Here is a 17,231-nt window from a genome sequence, read left to right on the forward strand (position 1 = left end):
GTGTGCTAGGCCTAAATATATGCCAATGGACTGTTGCAGTGGTGGGTGACGTGAAGCCTCATTCTCTGCTATGACATGCAGACTGATTCTCTGCTGTCATGAAGCCAGATTGTCTGTTACGGGACCTCTCTGCTCTGCCTGTGTGCTAGGCCTAAATATATGCCAATGGACTGTTGCAGTGGTGGGTGACGTGAAGCCTCATTCTCTGCTATGACATGCAGACTGATTCTCTGCTGACATGAAGCCAGATTGTCTGTTACGGGACCTCTCTCCTCTGCCTGTGTGCTAGGCCTAAATATATGCCAATGGACTGTTGCAGTGGTGGCTGACGTGAAGCCTCATTCTCTGCTATGACATGCAGACTAATTCTCTGCTGACATGAAGCCAGATTGTCTGTTACGGGACCTCTCTCCTCTGCCTGGGTGCTGGGCCTAAATTTATGACAATGGACTGTTGCAGTGGTGGCTGACGTGAAGCCTGATTCTCTGCTATGACATGCAGACTGATTCTCTGCTGACATGAAGCCAGATCCTCTGTTACGGGACCTCTCTCCTCTGCCTGTGTGTGTGCTGGGCCTAAATATATGCCAATGGACTGTTGCAGTGGTGGCTGACGTGAAGCCTCATTCTCTGCTATGACATGCAGACTGATTCTCTGCTGACATGAAGCCAGATTCTCTGTTACGGGACCTCTCTCCTCTGCCTGTGTGTGTGCTGGGCCTAAATATATGCCAATGGACTGTTGCAGTGGTGGCTGACGTGAAGCCTCATTCTCTGCTATGACATGCAGACTAATTCTCTGCTGACATGAAGACAGATTCTCTGTTACGGGACCTCCCTCCTCTGCCTGGGTGCTGGGCCTAAATATATGCCAATGGACTGTTGCAGTGGTGGCTGACGTGAAGCCTGATTCTCTGCTATGAAATGCAGACTAATTCTCTGCTGACATGAAGACAGATTCTCTGTTACGGGACCTCTCTCCTCTGCCTGGGTGCCGGGGCCTAAATATCTGAGAATGGACTGTTCCAGTGGTGGGTGACGGGAAGCCAGATTCTCTGCTATGGAACCTCTCTCCAATTGATTTTGGTTAATTTTTATTTATTTAATTTTTATTTTAATTCATTTCCCTATCCACATTTGTTTGCAGGGGATTTACCTACATGTTGCTGCCTTTTGCAGCCCTCTAGCTCTTTCCTGGGCTGTTTTACAGCCTTTTTAGTGCCGAAAAGTTCGGGTCCCCATTGACTTCAATGGGGTTCGGGTTCGGGACGAAGTTCGGATCGGGTTCGGATCCCGAACCCGAACATTTCCGGGATGTTCGGCCGAACTTCTCGAACCCGAACATCCAGGTGTTCGCTCAACTCTACTAATTAGGTCAATTGGCAACATGATTGGGTATAAAAAGAGCTTCTCAGAGTGGCAGTGTCTCTCAGAAGCCAAGATGGGTAGAGGATCACCAATTCCCACAATGTTGCGCAGAAAGATAGTGGAGCAATATCAGAAAGGTGTTACCCAGCGAAAAATTGCAAAGACTTTGCATCTATCATCATCAACTGTGCATAACATCATCCGAAGATTCAGAGAATCTGGAACAATCTCTGTGCATAAGGGTCAAGGCCGTAAAACCATACTGGATGCCTGTGATCTCCGGGCCCTTAAACGACACTGCACCACAAACAGGAATGCTACTGTAAAGGAAATCACAGAATGGGCTCAGGAATACTTCCAGAAACCATTGTCAGTGAACACAATCCACCGTGCCATCTGCCGTTGCCAGCTGAAACTCTACAGTACAAAGAAGAAGCCATTTCTAAGCAAGATCCACAAGCTCAGGCGTTTTTACTGGGCCAGGGATCATTTAAAATGGAGTGTGGCAAAATGGAAGACTGTTCTGTGGTCAGATGAGTCACGATTCAAAGTTCTTTTTGGAAATCTGGGACGCTATGTCATCCGGACTAAAGAGGACAAGGACAACCCAAGTTGTTATCAACGCTCAGTTCAGAAGCCTGCATCTCTGATGGTATGGGGTTGCATGAGTGCGTGTGGAATGGGCAGCTTGCATGTCTGGAAAGGCACCATCAATGCAGAAAAATATATTCAGGTTCTAGAACAACAAATGCTCCCATCCAGACGTCATCTCTTTCAGGGAAGACCCTGCATTTTTCAACAAGATAATGCCAGACCACATTCTGCATCAATCACAACATCATGGCTGCGTAGGAGAAGGATCCGGGTACTGAAATGGCCAGTCTACAGTCCAGATCTTTCACCTATAGAGAACATTTGGTGCATCATAAAGAGGAAGGTGCAACAAAGAAGGCCCAAGACGATTGAAGAGTTAGAGGCCTGTATTAGACAAGAATAGGAGAGCATTCCTATTTCTAAACTTGAGAAACTGGTCTCCTCGGTCCCCAGACGTCTGTTGAGTGTTGTAAGAAGAAGGGGAGATGCCACACAGTGGTGAAAATGGCCTTGTCCCAACTTTTTTGCGATTTGTTGACACCATGAAATTCTGATTCAACATATTTTCCCCTTAAAATGGTACATTTTCTCAGTTTAAACTTTTGTTCCGTGATTTATGTTCTATTCTGAATAAAATATTAGAAGTTGGCACCTCCACATCATTGCATTCAGTTTTTATTCACGATTTGTATAGTGTCCCAACTTTTTTGGAATCCGGTTTGTAATTCAGTATACAGTTCTAAACACAATACTAACAATATGAACATTATATAACTGTTTTAAATACCTATATTAGCCTCTTGTTCCCATAAAACTCAGCTCTCAGTGGAGTGAATGTCTCTTCAGCTCCTGTCTCTTGTGAATAATGATTCTAGCAGCAGGAGCTGGGGGAATTCCCAGACAGGCTGTGTGAACTTTTGCTTTGTGAGAAGCTGGCTGTGATTAGTATAGACTTCTGCCCAGCAACAACAGATTAACACTATGCTTTCTGTTGTTTCTGCTGTGTCACTGAGCTTACCTTACATTACAAAATGAATCTTAAAGGCATATTATCTTTTTCTGCTTCTGTGAACACAAAATATAAGAGTTATATGACATCCAAAACATGATGTCACAGTGAAAATAACTCTGCTTTTGTCTTTAACATATAAACATAGGAACTGTATTAAGGCTATTGGCAGGTCAAGCTGTATACACATATAAGCTATACTAGCAACCTAGGACAGGTCTTAGCTGGCCAGCTACATGTTCTATTCTTGTCTATTTTAAGGACAAGGATACAACTGTTCTATAGAGGGCAGGACATTCCGTTCTGCAAAATGCGGAAGGCACACAGCCACAATTTACGGACTTCAAAACAGGCTATGGTCATGTGTATGAGCCCTAACAATAATGTCCCCTATCCACAGCAGCCCCCACTGATGTTGGCTATCTCTGGCATTCCCATAGAATTTGAATTGAATGGCAAATAACACGTAACCAGATTAACCCTTTAAGATGAGCATACATGACTTACATTGGCCAAACCTGCCAATTTTGGTGGGACTGGCCAACCATTTAATAAGCATGAAATGTTCAGCTGACATTTGCTTGGCACATGTGAGATAGAAACAGGATTAATCCTCTGTTCTCAGGGGAGATTAGCCATCACCAGAGGTGTCTGGCTGCGGTTTATTCTACTTTCCCAACTTAGAACACGTGCACGAATGGCCGATCCAATGCGGCATGTGTACGTGGAATTACTTAATAATATCTGGTGGTTGAGCCTCAAGCCAACAGCTATCGAAGGTGTATGTCCACCATTAAAACCATTGTACTTAAAAAGATGACAAAGGCTAAAGTGTAATATTTTATTTTCTCCTAAAACAAGCTAAATAATAGTTTAAAGGTTATGAACACCTTCAGAGTTTTTATGATTGCATTGTATGCATTAATTTTTTCACCCTTCAGTTATTTGGTCAGTGATTCCCATCAGTGATTGTAAGCCAAAACCAGTAGTGAAGCCTACACTGAGATAACGTTTAATGAAAAGATCTGCACCTGTTCTGGGCTTGACCCGAACCTGGTTTTGGTTTACAAAAACCGATGGAAATAACTGTCCAAATAACTGCCGTGTTTATTAGTCTTTATTAAATATTTTCTGTAGTTTTTGCTTAGCTGTAAGCATCTTACCTTCACTTTCATTTTGAGCTGTCATTTGACACCTTTGTATTAGTCCTTATCTCTGAACTCCTGACAGCTTATAAACACTTATTTACCGTAAAGGGGGTTTTCTGACACATTAACACTGATGACCTATCCTCAGGATAGGTCATCAGCATCTAATCAGTGGGGTCTGACACTCAGGACTGCCCTGCCCCCCTTCCTGATCAACTGTTTGAGAACTCAGTAGTGCTTGCAGTAGCGCCACAGCCTTCTCTGAGCTTTTCCTAGGTCAGTGACGACACGTTCATTGGTCACGTGGTCTAGGCACAGCTCAGCCCCCGAATGGGGCTGACCGTGATACCAAGTACAGCCGCTATACTATGTACGGCGCTATGCTTGGTAAGCAGGGAGAAGGCCACATTGCTCACAGGAGCGCTGATGTCTTCTCAAACAGCTGATCAGCGGCTGTCCCGGGTGTTGGACTTCCACCGATCCTTAGGATAGGTCATCAGTTTTAAAGTCTTGGAAAAACATTTTAAGCCCTATTCTTAGTGTTTATAAACTGTCAGAAATAGAAAAGAGATAAGACTTCACATGAGCCGTCAGCTCATGAGAAATGCTTGTGTATTCACACTTTAACCTCTAGGCAGGGATCTGGACTTCACTGCAGGGAAACCACCAGGCTGCTACCTGTTAGAGTAGTCACTATTCAAGTGACTGCTGACCCATGGGGGACACGAGACACCGGTGCGGAGCACCAAGGGATAGGCAGAATTATAGACAGAGACAGAACGAGGTCAAGCCAGGCAGAGTATGTGCAATCCTATAAATTATCCAAGGTGACAGAGAGCCAATTAGGGTCAGTATATAGATCAGACAGAGGTCAGGTCAGAAAGCATGAAATCCAGAAAACAGGCAACAGGGCAATCAAATGTACAACAAAACACCTTTACAGGACACAAGCAGACTAGAACCTAGTGCTATGGAATCTTCCCACAGGGGAAGGTGCCTTAAGTAACCTACAGTGGCTAGCCATTGGCTGGTGAAGATAAGGGTGCATGCGCTGGTCCTTCAAGAGATGGAGGGAGCGCTCGTGTGCATGGCCTGCACCGAGGGACACTGGGTCTGTGCCACAGGGAAGCAGAGTGTTAGAGCGGCTGAGCAGAGCAGCAGCGGCCCATACCACATGCTGTACATACATGAGTAAGGGGAAGACTAAATCCGCTGTGCATAAACCCACCTGAGTTCCGGACCACCACTTACTGCAAAAAAAAACACAAACTGGAGAATCTGATGGAAAGTCCATAGCAGCCCTGTGTTTATTAACCCCTTAAGGACCCCCACCGTACATGTACGGCTCTGGGGGACGTCACTTAAAGACCAGCACTGTACATGTACGGCAGGCAGATTTTTTTGCAGGAGCTGCACCAGCCCGATCAGCAGCACGTACCCGGCAATCACTGACAGCTGGGCCCCTGCTGCATAGGCAGGCATCAGTGAAAACACCGATGCCGGCGTATTAACCCCTTGTATGCCTCGGTCAAAGCTGACCGCAGCATGCAGAGGGTTTGCGGTGGTTACGGGTGCCTTCCGCATCTCCATCGGGTCCCCGAGCTGAAGTGCCGGGGACCCGATGGCATAGAAGGCAAGCCCGATGCCTTCCATAGTGGGACAAAAAAAAAAACAAGTAAGAAAAAGTGTAGTAAAATAGTTTCAAGTAAAAAAAAATAATTACATTTCCCAAAGTAAAACACATAAAATTTGAAAAAAATTTAAAAAAAGAAAGAAAACTAGACATATTGGGTATTTCCGCGTCTGTAACGACTGGTTCTATAACAATATGACATGATCCACCCCCTTACCTGAACTCCGTAGAAAAAAATAAAATAAAAACTGTGCTAAAACAATCATTTTTTTGTCACCTTACATCACAAAAAGTCAAACACCAAGCGATCAAAAAGGAATATGCCCCCCAAAATGGTACCAATCAAACCGTCACCTCATCCCGCAAAAAATGAGCCCCTACATAAAACAATCGGGCAAAAAAAATAAAAAAAACTAAGGCTCTCAGAATATGGAGACAATAAACATAAACATAGACATATTAGTATCGCTATGTCCGTAACAACCAGATATATTAAAATATCACATGATCTAACCACTCAGATGAACATCGTAAAAAGAATAAAATAAAAACGGAGTCAAAAAAGCCATTTTTTGTCACCTTACATTACAAAAAGTATAATACCAAGCGATCAAAAAGTCATACACACCCTAAAATAGTACCTATTAAATCGTCATCTTATCTCGCAACAAATGAGACCCTACCTAAGACAATCGCCCAAAAAAGAAAAAACTATGGCTCTCAGAATATGGAGACACTAAAACTGGCATCCTCAAACTGCAGCCCTCCAGCTGTTGTAAAACTACAACTCCCACAATGCCCTGCTGTAGGCTGATACCTGTAGGCTGTTCGGGCATGCTGGGAGTTGTAGTTTTGCAACAGCTGGAGGGCCGCAGTTTGAGGATGCCTGCACTAAAACATGATTTTTTTTATTTCAAAAATGCTTTTATTGTGCAAAATTAAAATAAGTAAAAAAAAGTATACATATTAGGTATTGCCACATCCGTAAGAACCTGCTGTATAAAAATATCACATGAACTAACCCCTCAGATGAACACCGTAAATAAAAAAATAAAAAAAACTGTGTTAAAAAAGCTATTTTTTTGTCACCTTACATCACAAAAAGTGTAATACCAAGCGATCAAAAAGTCATACGCACCCCAAGATAGTACCAATCAAACCGTCATCTCATCCTGCAAAAAAATAAGACCCTACCTAAGACAATCATAGAAACATATAGAAACATAGAAAAATAGAAACATAGAATGAGTCGGCAGATAAGAACCATTTGGCACATCTAGACTGCCCAATATACTGAATACTATGGATAGCCCCTGGCCCTATCTTATATGAAGGATGGTCTTGTGCCTATCCCATGCATGCTTAAACTCCTCCACTGTATTTGCAGCTACCACTTCTGCAGGAAGGCTATTCAATGCATCCACTACTCTCTCAGTAAAGTAATACTTCCTGATATTACTTTTAAACCTTTGCCCCTCTAATTTAAAACTATGTCCTCTTGTAGCAGTTTTTCTTCTTTTAAATATTTTCTCCTCTTTTACCTTGTTGATTCCCTTTATGTATTTAAAGTTTCTATCATATCCCCTCTGTCTCGTCTTTCTTCCAAGCTATACATGTTAAGGTCCGTTAATCTTTCCTGGTAAGTTTTATCCTGCAATCCATGTACTAGTTTAGTATCTCTTCTCTGAACTCTCTCCAAAGTATCAATATCCTTCTGGAGATATGGTCTCCAGTACTGCGCACAATACTCCAAATGAGGTCTCACTAGTGCTCTGTAGAGCGGCATGAGCACCTCCCTCTTTCTACTGGTAATGCCTCTCCCTATACACCCAAGCATTCTGCTAGCATTTCCTGCTGCTCTATGACATTGTCTGCCTACCTTTAAGTCTTCTGAAATAATGACCCCTAAATCCCTTTCCTCAGATACTGAGGTTAGGACTGTATCACTGATTTTATATTCTGCCCTTGGGTTTTTACGCCCCAGGTGCATTATCTTGCACTTATCAACATTAAATTTTAGTTGCCAGATTTTTGACCATTCCTCTAGTTTTCCTAAATCCTTTTCCATTTGGTGTATCCCTCCAGGAACATCAACCCTGTTACAAATCTTTGTGTCATCAGCAAAAAGACACACCTTACCATTGAGGCTTTCTGCAATTTCGCTGATAAAGATATTAAACAATATGGGTCCCAGAACAGATCCCTGAGGTACTGAATCACCCCAAAAATAAAAAATAACTATGGCTCTCAGAATATGGAGACACTAAAACATTATTTTTTTTGTTTAAAAAATGATGTTATTATGTAAAACTTAAATATATAAAAAAAGTATACATATTGGGTATTGCCACGTCCGTAACAACCTGCTCTATAAAAATAGCACATGATCTAACCTGTCAGATGAACACTATAAAAAACAAAAAATAAAAACTGTGCCAAAACAGCTATTTTTTGTTATCTTACCTCACAAAAAGTGTAATAAAGAGCAACCAAAAATCATATGTACCCTAAAATAGTACCAACAAAACTGCCACCTTATCCTGTAGTTACCAAAATGGGGTCACTTTTTTGGAGTTTCTACTCTAGGGGTACATCAGGGAGACTTAAAATTATCCCAGTGAAATCTGCCCTCCAAAAACCACATGGCGTTCCTTTCCTTCTGCTCCCTGCCGTGTGCTTGTATAGCAGTTTACTATAACAAATGGGGTGTTTCTGTAAACTACAGAATCAGGGTTATAAATATAGAGTTTTGTTTGGCTGTTAACCCTTGCGTTGTTAGCGGGGAAAAAAAAAATATTAAAATGAAAAATATGCCAAAAAAGTGAAATTCGGAAATTCCATCTACATTTTCCTTTTATTCTTGTGGAACCCCTAAAGGGTTAACAAAGTTTGCAAAATCAGTTTTGAATACCTTGAGGGGTGTAGTTTCTAAAATGGGGCCAGTTATGGGTGGTTTCTATTATGTAAGTCCCACAAAGTGACTTCAAACCTGAACTGGTCCTTAAAAATTGGGTTTTGGAAATTTTCTTAAAATGTTTTCCCAAAAAAAGAAAATGGCATTTACTAAATGATCCAAACATAAAGTAGGCATATGGGAAATGTAAACTAATAACTATTTTAGGAGTAATCACTATCTGTTTTAAAATCTGAGAAATGTAAATTCTGAAAATTGTGAATTTTTTCAAAATTTTTGGTAAATTTAGTATTTTTTTTATAAATAAAAATAAAATATTTTGACTCAAATTTACTACTGTCATTCAGTACAATATGTGACAAGAAAACAGTCTCAGAATGGCTTGGATAAGTAAAAGCATTTTAAGGTTACTTATCAGCACATAAAGTGACACATATCAGATTTGCAAAAAATGGCCTGGTCCTTAGGGTGAAAAATGGCAGGGTCCTGAAGTAGTTAAACAATTGCCATAAATACAAACATTATAAATATTACATAAGTAACATAGACTTCTACTTTACCATTAGCATATTCTGCCTCGCCCAAGGGTACTTTAAATTGGTGATCTAAAACCTCTTCCTGGGGATCAAGCTGGTTAACCACCCCAGGCCCAGCTACCACCCCAACAATAGGGGAGTTCGGATGCCCCCCCCCATAATTGCCCTATTTTCTCCTGCCCATGCTGCAGTGACATAGAATTGATTTCCAAATGTAGTACATTTGCTTTCCATTTATGCATTGTGTGCTTCTAGGGGAAGATGGCAAACATTTTCTTGCTCTTGCTCCATGGCAGAAAGGTCCTCACCCAGCTTATCCCACCCCTATAAGCCCTGCTCCTAAATCCTCATTTTCCATGCGCACAAACATGGTTCTTTATCCTCTTCCTATACCATTACTCTTCATTCTCCCCTTCTCATGTGCCCCCTACGTTACCTTGCAGGCCACTCAGGGGCTTACTGTATTGTCTATTGTATTAAAGTTGAAAGCCAATAAATTAACATCCATCTATCTATTTTCATACAGCGCTCAAACGATTCCGTCTTTATGACGATAATTGGTCACGCCAACTTTTAAACCTGGACTTAGAGCGAAACATGAAAATTTCTTGGAAGAGGCACACCTTCCCTTTTATCAGCAGCTCGTATCAATCATGGAAAGAGGAGCGCACCATTGCTCGTGAAATCGACTTAATAAGAGGTGATCAGAGAACTGTGATCGTGCTGAACATTGGAGTGCACTTCAGAGCCTACCCCGTCTATTACTTCATTAAGAGACTCTATAATATACGGCGGGCTATAGAGCGTCTGTTCCTTAGAAGCCCGGAAACCAAAGTGATAATTAAGACCGAGAACACAAGCCCCATGGAGAAAGATTTTGAAACAATAAGTGATTTTCATGCTTCTATACAATATTTAATAATGGAAATAGTCTTCAAAGACCTCAATGTCAGCTTTGTTAATGGCTGGGACATGACCAACGCATTTGATACCAATGATATTCATCCTCCAGAAATGGTTATTGGGAACGAGGTTAAAATGTTGATGACGTATATCTGTTAAATAAATGTGCACAATGAACGTGGAAGGGTTTGTATGTGGGAGGGATGTACATTTCATACTTCCATTGGTGAGTACGTATCTCACTTCTTAAAAACATGAAACTATATGCCAAAATCTTAGCTTAAAGCGGTTGTCCGGGTTCAGAGCTGAACCCGGACAAACCTGTATTTTCAACCAGGCATCCCCCCTGACTGATGCTCTCCTTTGCACTGTGCTAAATCACAATGGGCAAAGGCTCTTTTGTTTACAATAACACACTGCTGGGCGGAGGCTTACGCCCGGCAGTGTGTTCGGTGACGTCACCGGCTCTGATGGGCGGGCTTTAGTTCTGCCCTAGCCGTTTTACTGGCTAGAGCAGCGCTAAAGCCCGCCCAGCCGAAAGAGGAGGCTTCGGCGCTCCCGCAAGGGACCTGGTATGTCGCAGAGTCTAAGAAAACTTCACTTCCAACGAAGAATTTCCTATAAGAAAACTGGGGTTCAGAAACATGTGGAAAAGGTAGGACATGGATGTATGTTATATGTATGTCTGTCTTGTACTAATGGAACAAAGTCCTCAATCCCGGACAACCACTTTAAAGGTTAACAGAAATACTCCCTACACTAAATAATTAAGTAGGCTTTCCTAAAGGCCACCAGATGGCACCAGACATTCTAGACTCCTGATTGAAATTATGGAGAAGGCCATCTCTGCTCCTCAGGATTTTCAGGATACAAATAGAAACTTGTTTTTCTTGTTATTTATGGCTAATCCGTTACATATTTTAACCAAAATTCACAATGTACTGGAATTATAAATCTTACTACAAAATAAATTGGTCTAAAAGTGACTTTTATAAACATCTCTTTTACACTAATTGCTCTCTAGCCATCTCCATACTGGAAGAGTTCTGTCATTGAGAAAAAAATATAATGCACCTGTTGTGCACAATCTCTCCCCAGACCAGTGTGTGTCGCTCCACAGCTAAGGTAGGATTGAGATGCTCACCACAAGGCCTCAATACTTGAACCCGACCATTGTGGGGTCTGAAAAAGAACCTGGATTTGTCACTAAAGATGATGGCTGTTTGTCAATGGGAGGACACGTAGTAGGTGCTGTAAAACAAAATTTCCTTCTGCTAAGTACCTGGAAATGCAAAGGTAGATACGGCACAGGACTCGGTCCTAGCTCCGCTGCTACGGGACACAATCCAAGAAACGCTGCTGGGAGTTTTCTATACTAAGCGTCTGAAAATGGTCCGGGCAAAGACAGGGGTGTTTAATGAAGGTGCCACCTGTGTCTGGATAGTGGACAATGAAACAGTGAGAGCTGTTTGAGCTTGTCGCTAGATCAAAATATCCTCTCTACTGGTGATCCTTCTCGGCCGTCGGGAGCCTGTTTGACATGTGTGAATGCCCTCATATAACCACTGCTCCCGACACCTCCTAACAGCTAGGTCAAAATAGTCTAGATGGTGGGCAATTAATTCATAGACCATCCTGCTTGGCTATGTCCAATGAGGCAACGTGTCAACTAAGCAAAATGTCTTTGAGTGTGTCGTATAGGCATACAGTATCTAGCAGTCAATGATCTCTCACCAAGAGGTACACTACTCAAAAGTAGCCACTGAGGGCCTTTTTATAAGGGAACGGGGGAAGCACTTTAACACTCTCTCATGGCAAGATGCAGTGACTAATCAGACAACACCTGTAATCATAACCCCACCTGTGTAGTCATTACATATCATATCTGCATGCCGAGGTTTGTAGCTATCCAACTGTTCTGTCTGGGTGCGTCATTTTTTTGTCAGTGAGTGTATTTCTGGACAACCAAGTGAAACACTTGAAGACAATTAGATCATAACCTTGAATTCACAACCTTATGTAAGAAAAATAGGTAAGCTGTTTATACCAACACTACATTCCTGTCTGCCCTCAAATGGTCCAAAAAGCCACTATTTGGATGCTTACCATCAACTTCTTAAAGGGTGGAATTTTATGCCGCACAAATGATCAAAAATGTATAGTTCACCAATGTGCTAGAGAGGCTATAGATCATTGAGGACCCTCAAACATAGCTGCTAAATATAATAAGTGAAACCTTAGAAATAGTGTTGAGCGAACCGGACCTGTAAAAGTTTGGGTTCCAGTTCGGTGTTTGGGCATTTAATAAAGATTTTGAAAGACTGCAGGGCAGCCAATCAACAAGCTTTAAGCTGTGGGCACTTAGAAGCCATCACAGCCATGCCTAGTGATAGTGAGTTTTTCCAAGTTTTCTGTAACTTTTGGATTTATTTTTATACCAGTGCAAATTTACCATTAATGTGAAGTATAATGTGTAAAGAGAAAACAATCTCAGGATTGCTTGTATAAGTAAAAGCGCTCCAAAGTTAATACCACATAACAGACACATGTCAGATTCACAAAATTAGGCTTGGTCAGGAAGTGAGATAAATTGCCTGGTCTAGAAGTGGTTGACTTTGCCTTTGTTTGGGCTTTTAGCACAGCAGACATCCTCGCTTAACTCTCAGTTAGACCATCCCTATAGGGTCTAGGGTAGTGCAAAGGTCGCTGCCTGGCACCTCTGGCGACCAGGGAGCATGCGCGGATTATAATTGGGGCGTTTTGGTCGGCCGCCCCGGGTCCGGCATCGCTGGGGGGCCCAACGCCGCCCTGAACGCCCACATACTGCGGCGGGGCACAGGTGCACATAATTCCCTGCCCCGCTGCCTATCAACGCCATAGGCTTCAGGCCTAGTAGGACTGAGGACTATGTGGTGGTAAAAGCGCAGCGTGCGTGGTGAAGTCATTGCGTGTCATGCAGTTTGATGTACGCGGGCCTGCCTCACCATTCCGGACACAGGTAAGTATAGTATTAGCCTCTTTTTTTGTGTGTGTGTGTGTGCCAACTTTGGGGGGCAGAGGAGGACATATTACTGCAGGGACAGTGGGGGAAAATGTTTCCATGGGAGCAAATTACTTAATGGATAGCAGTGTGGGGGCAAATTACTTATTGGATGGCAATGTGGGGGCAAATTACTTAATGAAGGGCAGTGTGCGGGCAAATTACTTAATGGATGGCAATGTGGGGGCAAATTACTTAATGAAGGGCAGTGTGCAGGCAAATTACTTAATGAAGGGCAGTGTGGGGGCAAATTACTTAATGGATGGCAATGTGGGGGCAAATTACATAATGAAGGGTGGTGTGGGGGCAAATTAATGAAGGGCAGTGTGGGGAAAAATTACTTAATGGATGGCATTGTGGGGGCAAATTACTTAATGAAGGGCAGTGTAGGGGCAAATTACTTAATGGATTGCAGTGTGGGGTTGATTACTTAATGAAGAGCAGTGTGGGGGCAAATTACTTAATGAAGGGCAATGTGGGGGCAAATTACTTAATGGATGGCATTGTGGGGGGAAATTACTTAATGAAGGGCAATGTGGGGGCAAATTACTTAATGGATGGCATTGTGGGGGGGAATTACTTAATGAAGGGCAGTGTGTGGGCAAATTACTTAATGGATGTCAGTGTGGGGGCAAATTACTTAATGGATTGCAGTGTGGGGGCAAATTACTTAATGAAGGACAGTGTGGGGGCAAATTACCTAATGGATTGCAGTGTGGGGGCAAATTACTTAATGGATTGCAGTGTGGGGCCAATTACCTAATGAAGGGCAGTGTGGGGGCAAATTACTCAATGAAGGGCAGTGTGGGGGCAAATTACATACTGGATGGCAGTGTGGGGGCAAATTACTTAATGATGGACAGTGTGGAGGCAAATGATTTAATGGATTACAGTGTGGGGCAAATTACTTAATGAAGTGCAGTGTGGGGCAAATTACTTAATGGATTGCAGTGTGGGGGCAAATTACTTAATAGGGGGCAGTGTAGGGGCAAATTACTTAATAGGGGGCAGTGTGGGGGCAAATTACTTAATGGGGCAGTTTGGGGGGTTATTACTTGATGGGGCAGTGTGGGGGCAAATTACTTTGTGGGGGCAAACTACTACATGGGGAGCAGTGTGGGGGGAATTACTACATGGGGACAGTGTGGGGGAAATTACTATATGGGGCAGTGTGAGGAAAATTACTGTGTGGGGGCAGTGTGGGGGAAATTACTATATGGGGACAGTGTGGGGGCGGTGCTGTTAGGGGACATTATTTTTGGGGACACTATACAGGCATTATTACCTGGAGCAAAATATAGGGTGTTATTATTACTGGGGGGCATTCTAGGGGACATTATAACTGCTGCAGACACTATATGGACCTTCGGAACAATTTATTAAAACTGGTGTAAAGTAGAACTGGCTTAGTTGCCCATAGCAACCAGATTCCACCTTATATTTTTGACAGCTCCTCTGGAAAATGAAAGGTGGAATCTATTTGGCTGCTATGGGCAACTAAGCCAGTTCTACTTTACACCAGTTTGATAAATGACCCCAATTATGAGAAATCTAACATGTTTGAGACAAGATGCGGCTGAAAGAATTTGTCATGGCATTCTGGGTCAAATGGAGAAGAAGAGGAAAGAGAAGATCTACATGACAGGAGATGTCACTGGAAGTAAGAGGTATGTGGTGCTGTATTCCCCTATATGTAGAGCTAACTCACTACTGTGAGCTGTGTCTTATCTTCTCCTCCAAGTCTTTTTTATTATAATCATATGTATTTTAAATTTGACAACTAAAATTTTAATTTGGCACCTGCAGTCCTATGTAACAGCCCAGATAACAGTGATAACTTTCTGTTAGCAGATAAAGTAGTAGATATTCCATACAGTCCTATGTAACACCCCACATAACGCAATAGTTGACTGTGTTATGTGGGGTGTTACATAGGACTGCAGGTAACATCTATGACATCTGTACTCAGAGAGTTATTAGATGGTGGGGGTCCGACTCCTGGCACCCCCACCAATTAGCTGTTTGAGGAAATTGCGATGTTCCAGTGAGTGCCGCAGCCTCTTTTCTCCTTACTAAGCACAGTGCTGCCATTTGAGAGTACTGCGCTTGGTATTGCATCTCAGCCCCAATCACTCTGTTGGGACAGAGCTGCACCTAGGTAATGTAATGATGAATGTGATGTCATATGGCCTAGGAAGAGACTGTGGCACTCACAAAGCATCACAGCCTCTTCATATAGAAAAAAAAAACTAAACTAAAATGGAGGGAGGGGCCCGAGTTGGGTAGAGAGCCCTGGGCCTATTGTGCTGTTCTGTTCCAGTATCTTACATTGTGTATTGGTATGCTCCTCTCTCTCCCCCCCCCCCCCTCCCTGTTTTCAGGCTTCTAGTTAGTTTAGCCTAGCCACTCCTTGTTTTCCCAGTCATGCCTTGCTCATAGTGTGCTCAGCTTTCTGAGTAGCAGCATCCATCTTCTGAGCTAGGAGTTTATTGTTGGCATCATTCTTTTACCATCTGGATTACCCTGCAACATCTTGCAATATAATCTCCGGATTAAAAGGCTACTTGATTAACGCCTGGGTGTCTGATGCGTAAACTGTAAGTGGAGAAAGTCAAATTCAACAAGTCACTTCTGTGCGCATTGAGGTTGTTCTACACAGGTGCGTGATTGTATATAGCTGACTTTCGAAACGCCACAGTAAAAGAATTGCCTTAGTATTCTCCTTCTCTTGCTAAGGATAGAATATTCTCCTCCTCCAAGTAATAAGACATCATCATTAGTCTCCTGCTTGCTGCAGTGGAGGGTATTTGCACCGCTTGTGTAAGACTTTTTCATCATATCCTGCTCTGCACTGCATTCACTGAGGATCGCAGAAGCTTCTAGCAATTGCAGTTTTCATACAGGCAAGGAACTGCTTTCAGCCCTGTTTCTCTGAGGCAAATATCATCTGCTTTCTACCAAGTTACAGGGCAGAGCCCATCATATTGATTCATTGCAAGGCTTAATCAAACACCACCTGCAGTAGGAGGTCATGTGACTTCCTTTCTGGCACCCTGACAACATTGTAAACTACTAAAAGACTGAACTAACCACTAGAGGGAGCTGCTGTGTAACAAATGGAAATGGAAGACACAACTTAGGGCTCTTTCACACCTGCGTTCTTTTCTTCCGGCATAGAGTTCCGTCGCCGGGGCTCTATGCCGGAAGAATCCTGATCAGTTTTATCCTAATGCATTCTGAATGGAGAGAAATCCGTTCAGGATGCATCAGGATGTCTTCAGTTCCGGACCGGAAGCATGCTGCGCTTTTTGCTCCGGCCAAAAATCCTAAACACTTGCCGCAAGGCCGGATCCGGAATTAATGCCCATTGAAAGGCATTTATCCGGATCCGGCCTTAAGCTAAACGTTGTTTCGGCGCATTGCCGGATCCGACGTTTAGATTTTTCTGGCAGCCCTGGTAAAGCCATGGTAAAGTGTAGTGGGGAGCGGGGGAGCAGTATACTTACCGTCCGTGCGGCTCCCAGGGTGCTCCAGATGCGCATGGATGACGTGATCGCATGGCACGTCATCCATGCACATGGGGCGCTCTGACGTCATTCTGGAGCGCCCCGGGAGCTGCACGGACTGTAAGTATACTGCTCCCCCGCTCCCCACTACTACTATGGCAACCAGGACTATAATAGCGTCCTGGCTGCCATAGTAACACTGAACGCATTTTGAAGACGGATCCGTCTTCAAATGCTTTCAGTTCACTTGCGTTTTTCCATATCCGGCGTGTAATTCCGGCAAATGGAGTACACGCCGGATCCGGACAACGCAAGTGTGAAATAGCCCTTAAAGGATTTCCAAGCCCTCTTTAAAAATGAAAGAGGCCCTCCTAACTAACAAAATTGAGATATGTAATAACTTATCCAGTTTGTGGGAAAAGACTAAACAATGTATGGATGCAGCACATGGATCAGGCTATAATGAAGATCAATTAAAGGCCATGTGTACAAAATTGAATAAGACCTATGAGAGTTATAAGAGACTGTCTGAAAAATATTCTTCTCTGTTATCAAGTCTCGACCACACTGCACTTAATGAT

General features: G+C 43.0%; 1 protein-coding gene across 1 annotated transcript in view; it reads left to right on the forward strand.

The window, feature by feature from the left end:
- Positions 1-10,263, forward strand: part of LOC122926314 (NXPE family member 1-like) — a 42,434-nt gene extending 32,171 nt beyond the window's left edge. The window contains exon 4 of the mRNA XM_044277687.1: positions 9,728-10,263. Coding sequence (XP_044133622.1) covers positions 9,728-10,263 — 536 coding nt within the window. The remainder of the gene's footprint in view (positions 1-9,727) is intronic.
- The last annotated feature ends 6,968 nt before the right edge of the window (positions 10,264-17,231 follow it).

This window comes from Bufo gargarizans, chromosome 2 (assembly GCF_014858855.1).
Source record: "Bufo gargarizans isolate SCDJY-AF-19 chromosome 2, ASM1485885v1, whole genome shotgun sequence".
In the NCBI taxonomy this organism is placed as follows: Eukaryota; Metazoa; Chordata; class Amphibia; order Anura; family Bufonidae; genus Bufo; species Bufo gargarizans.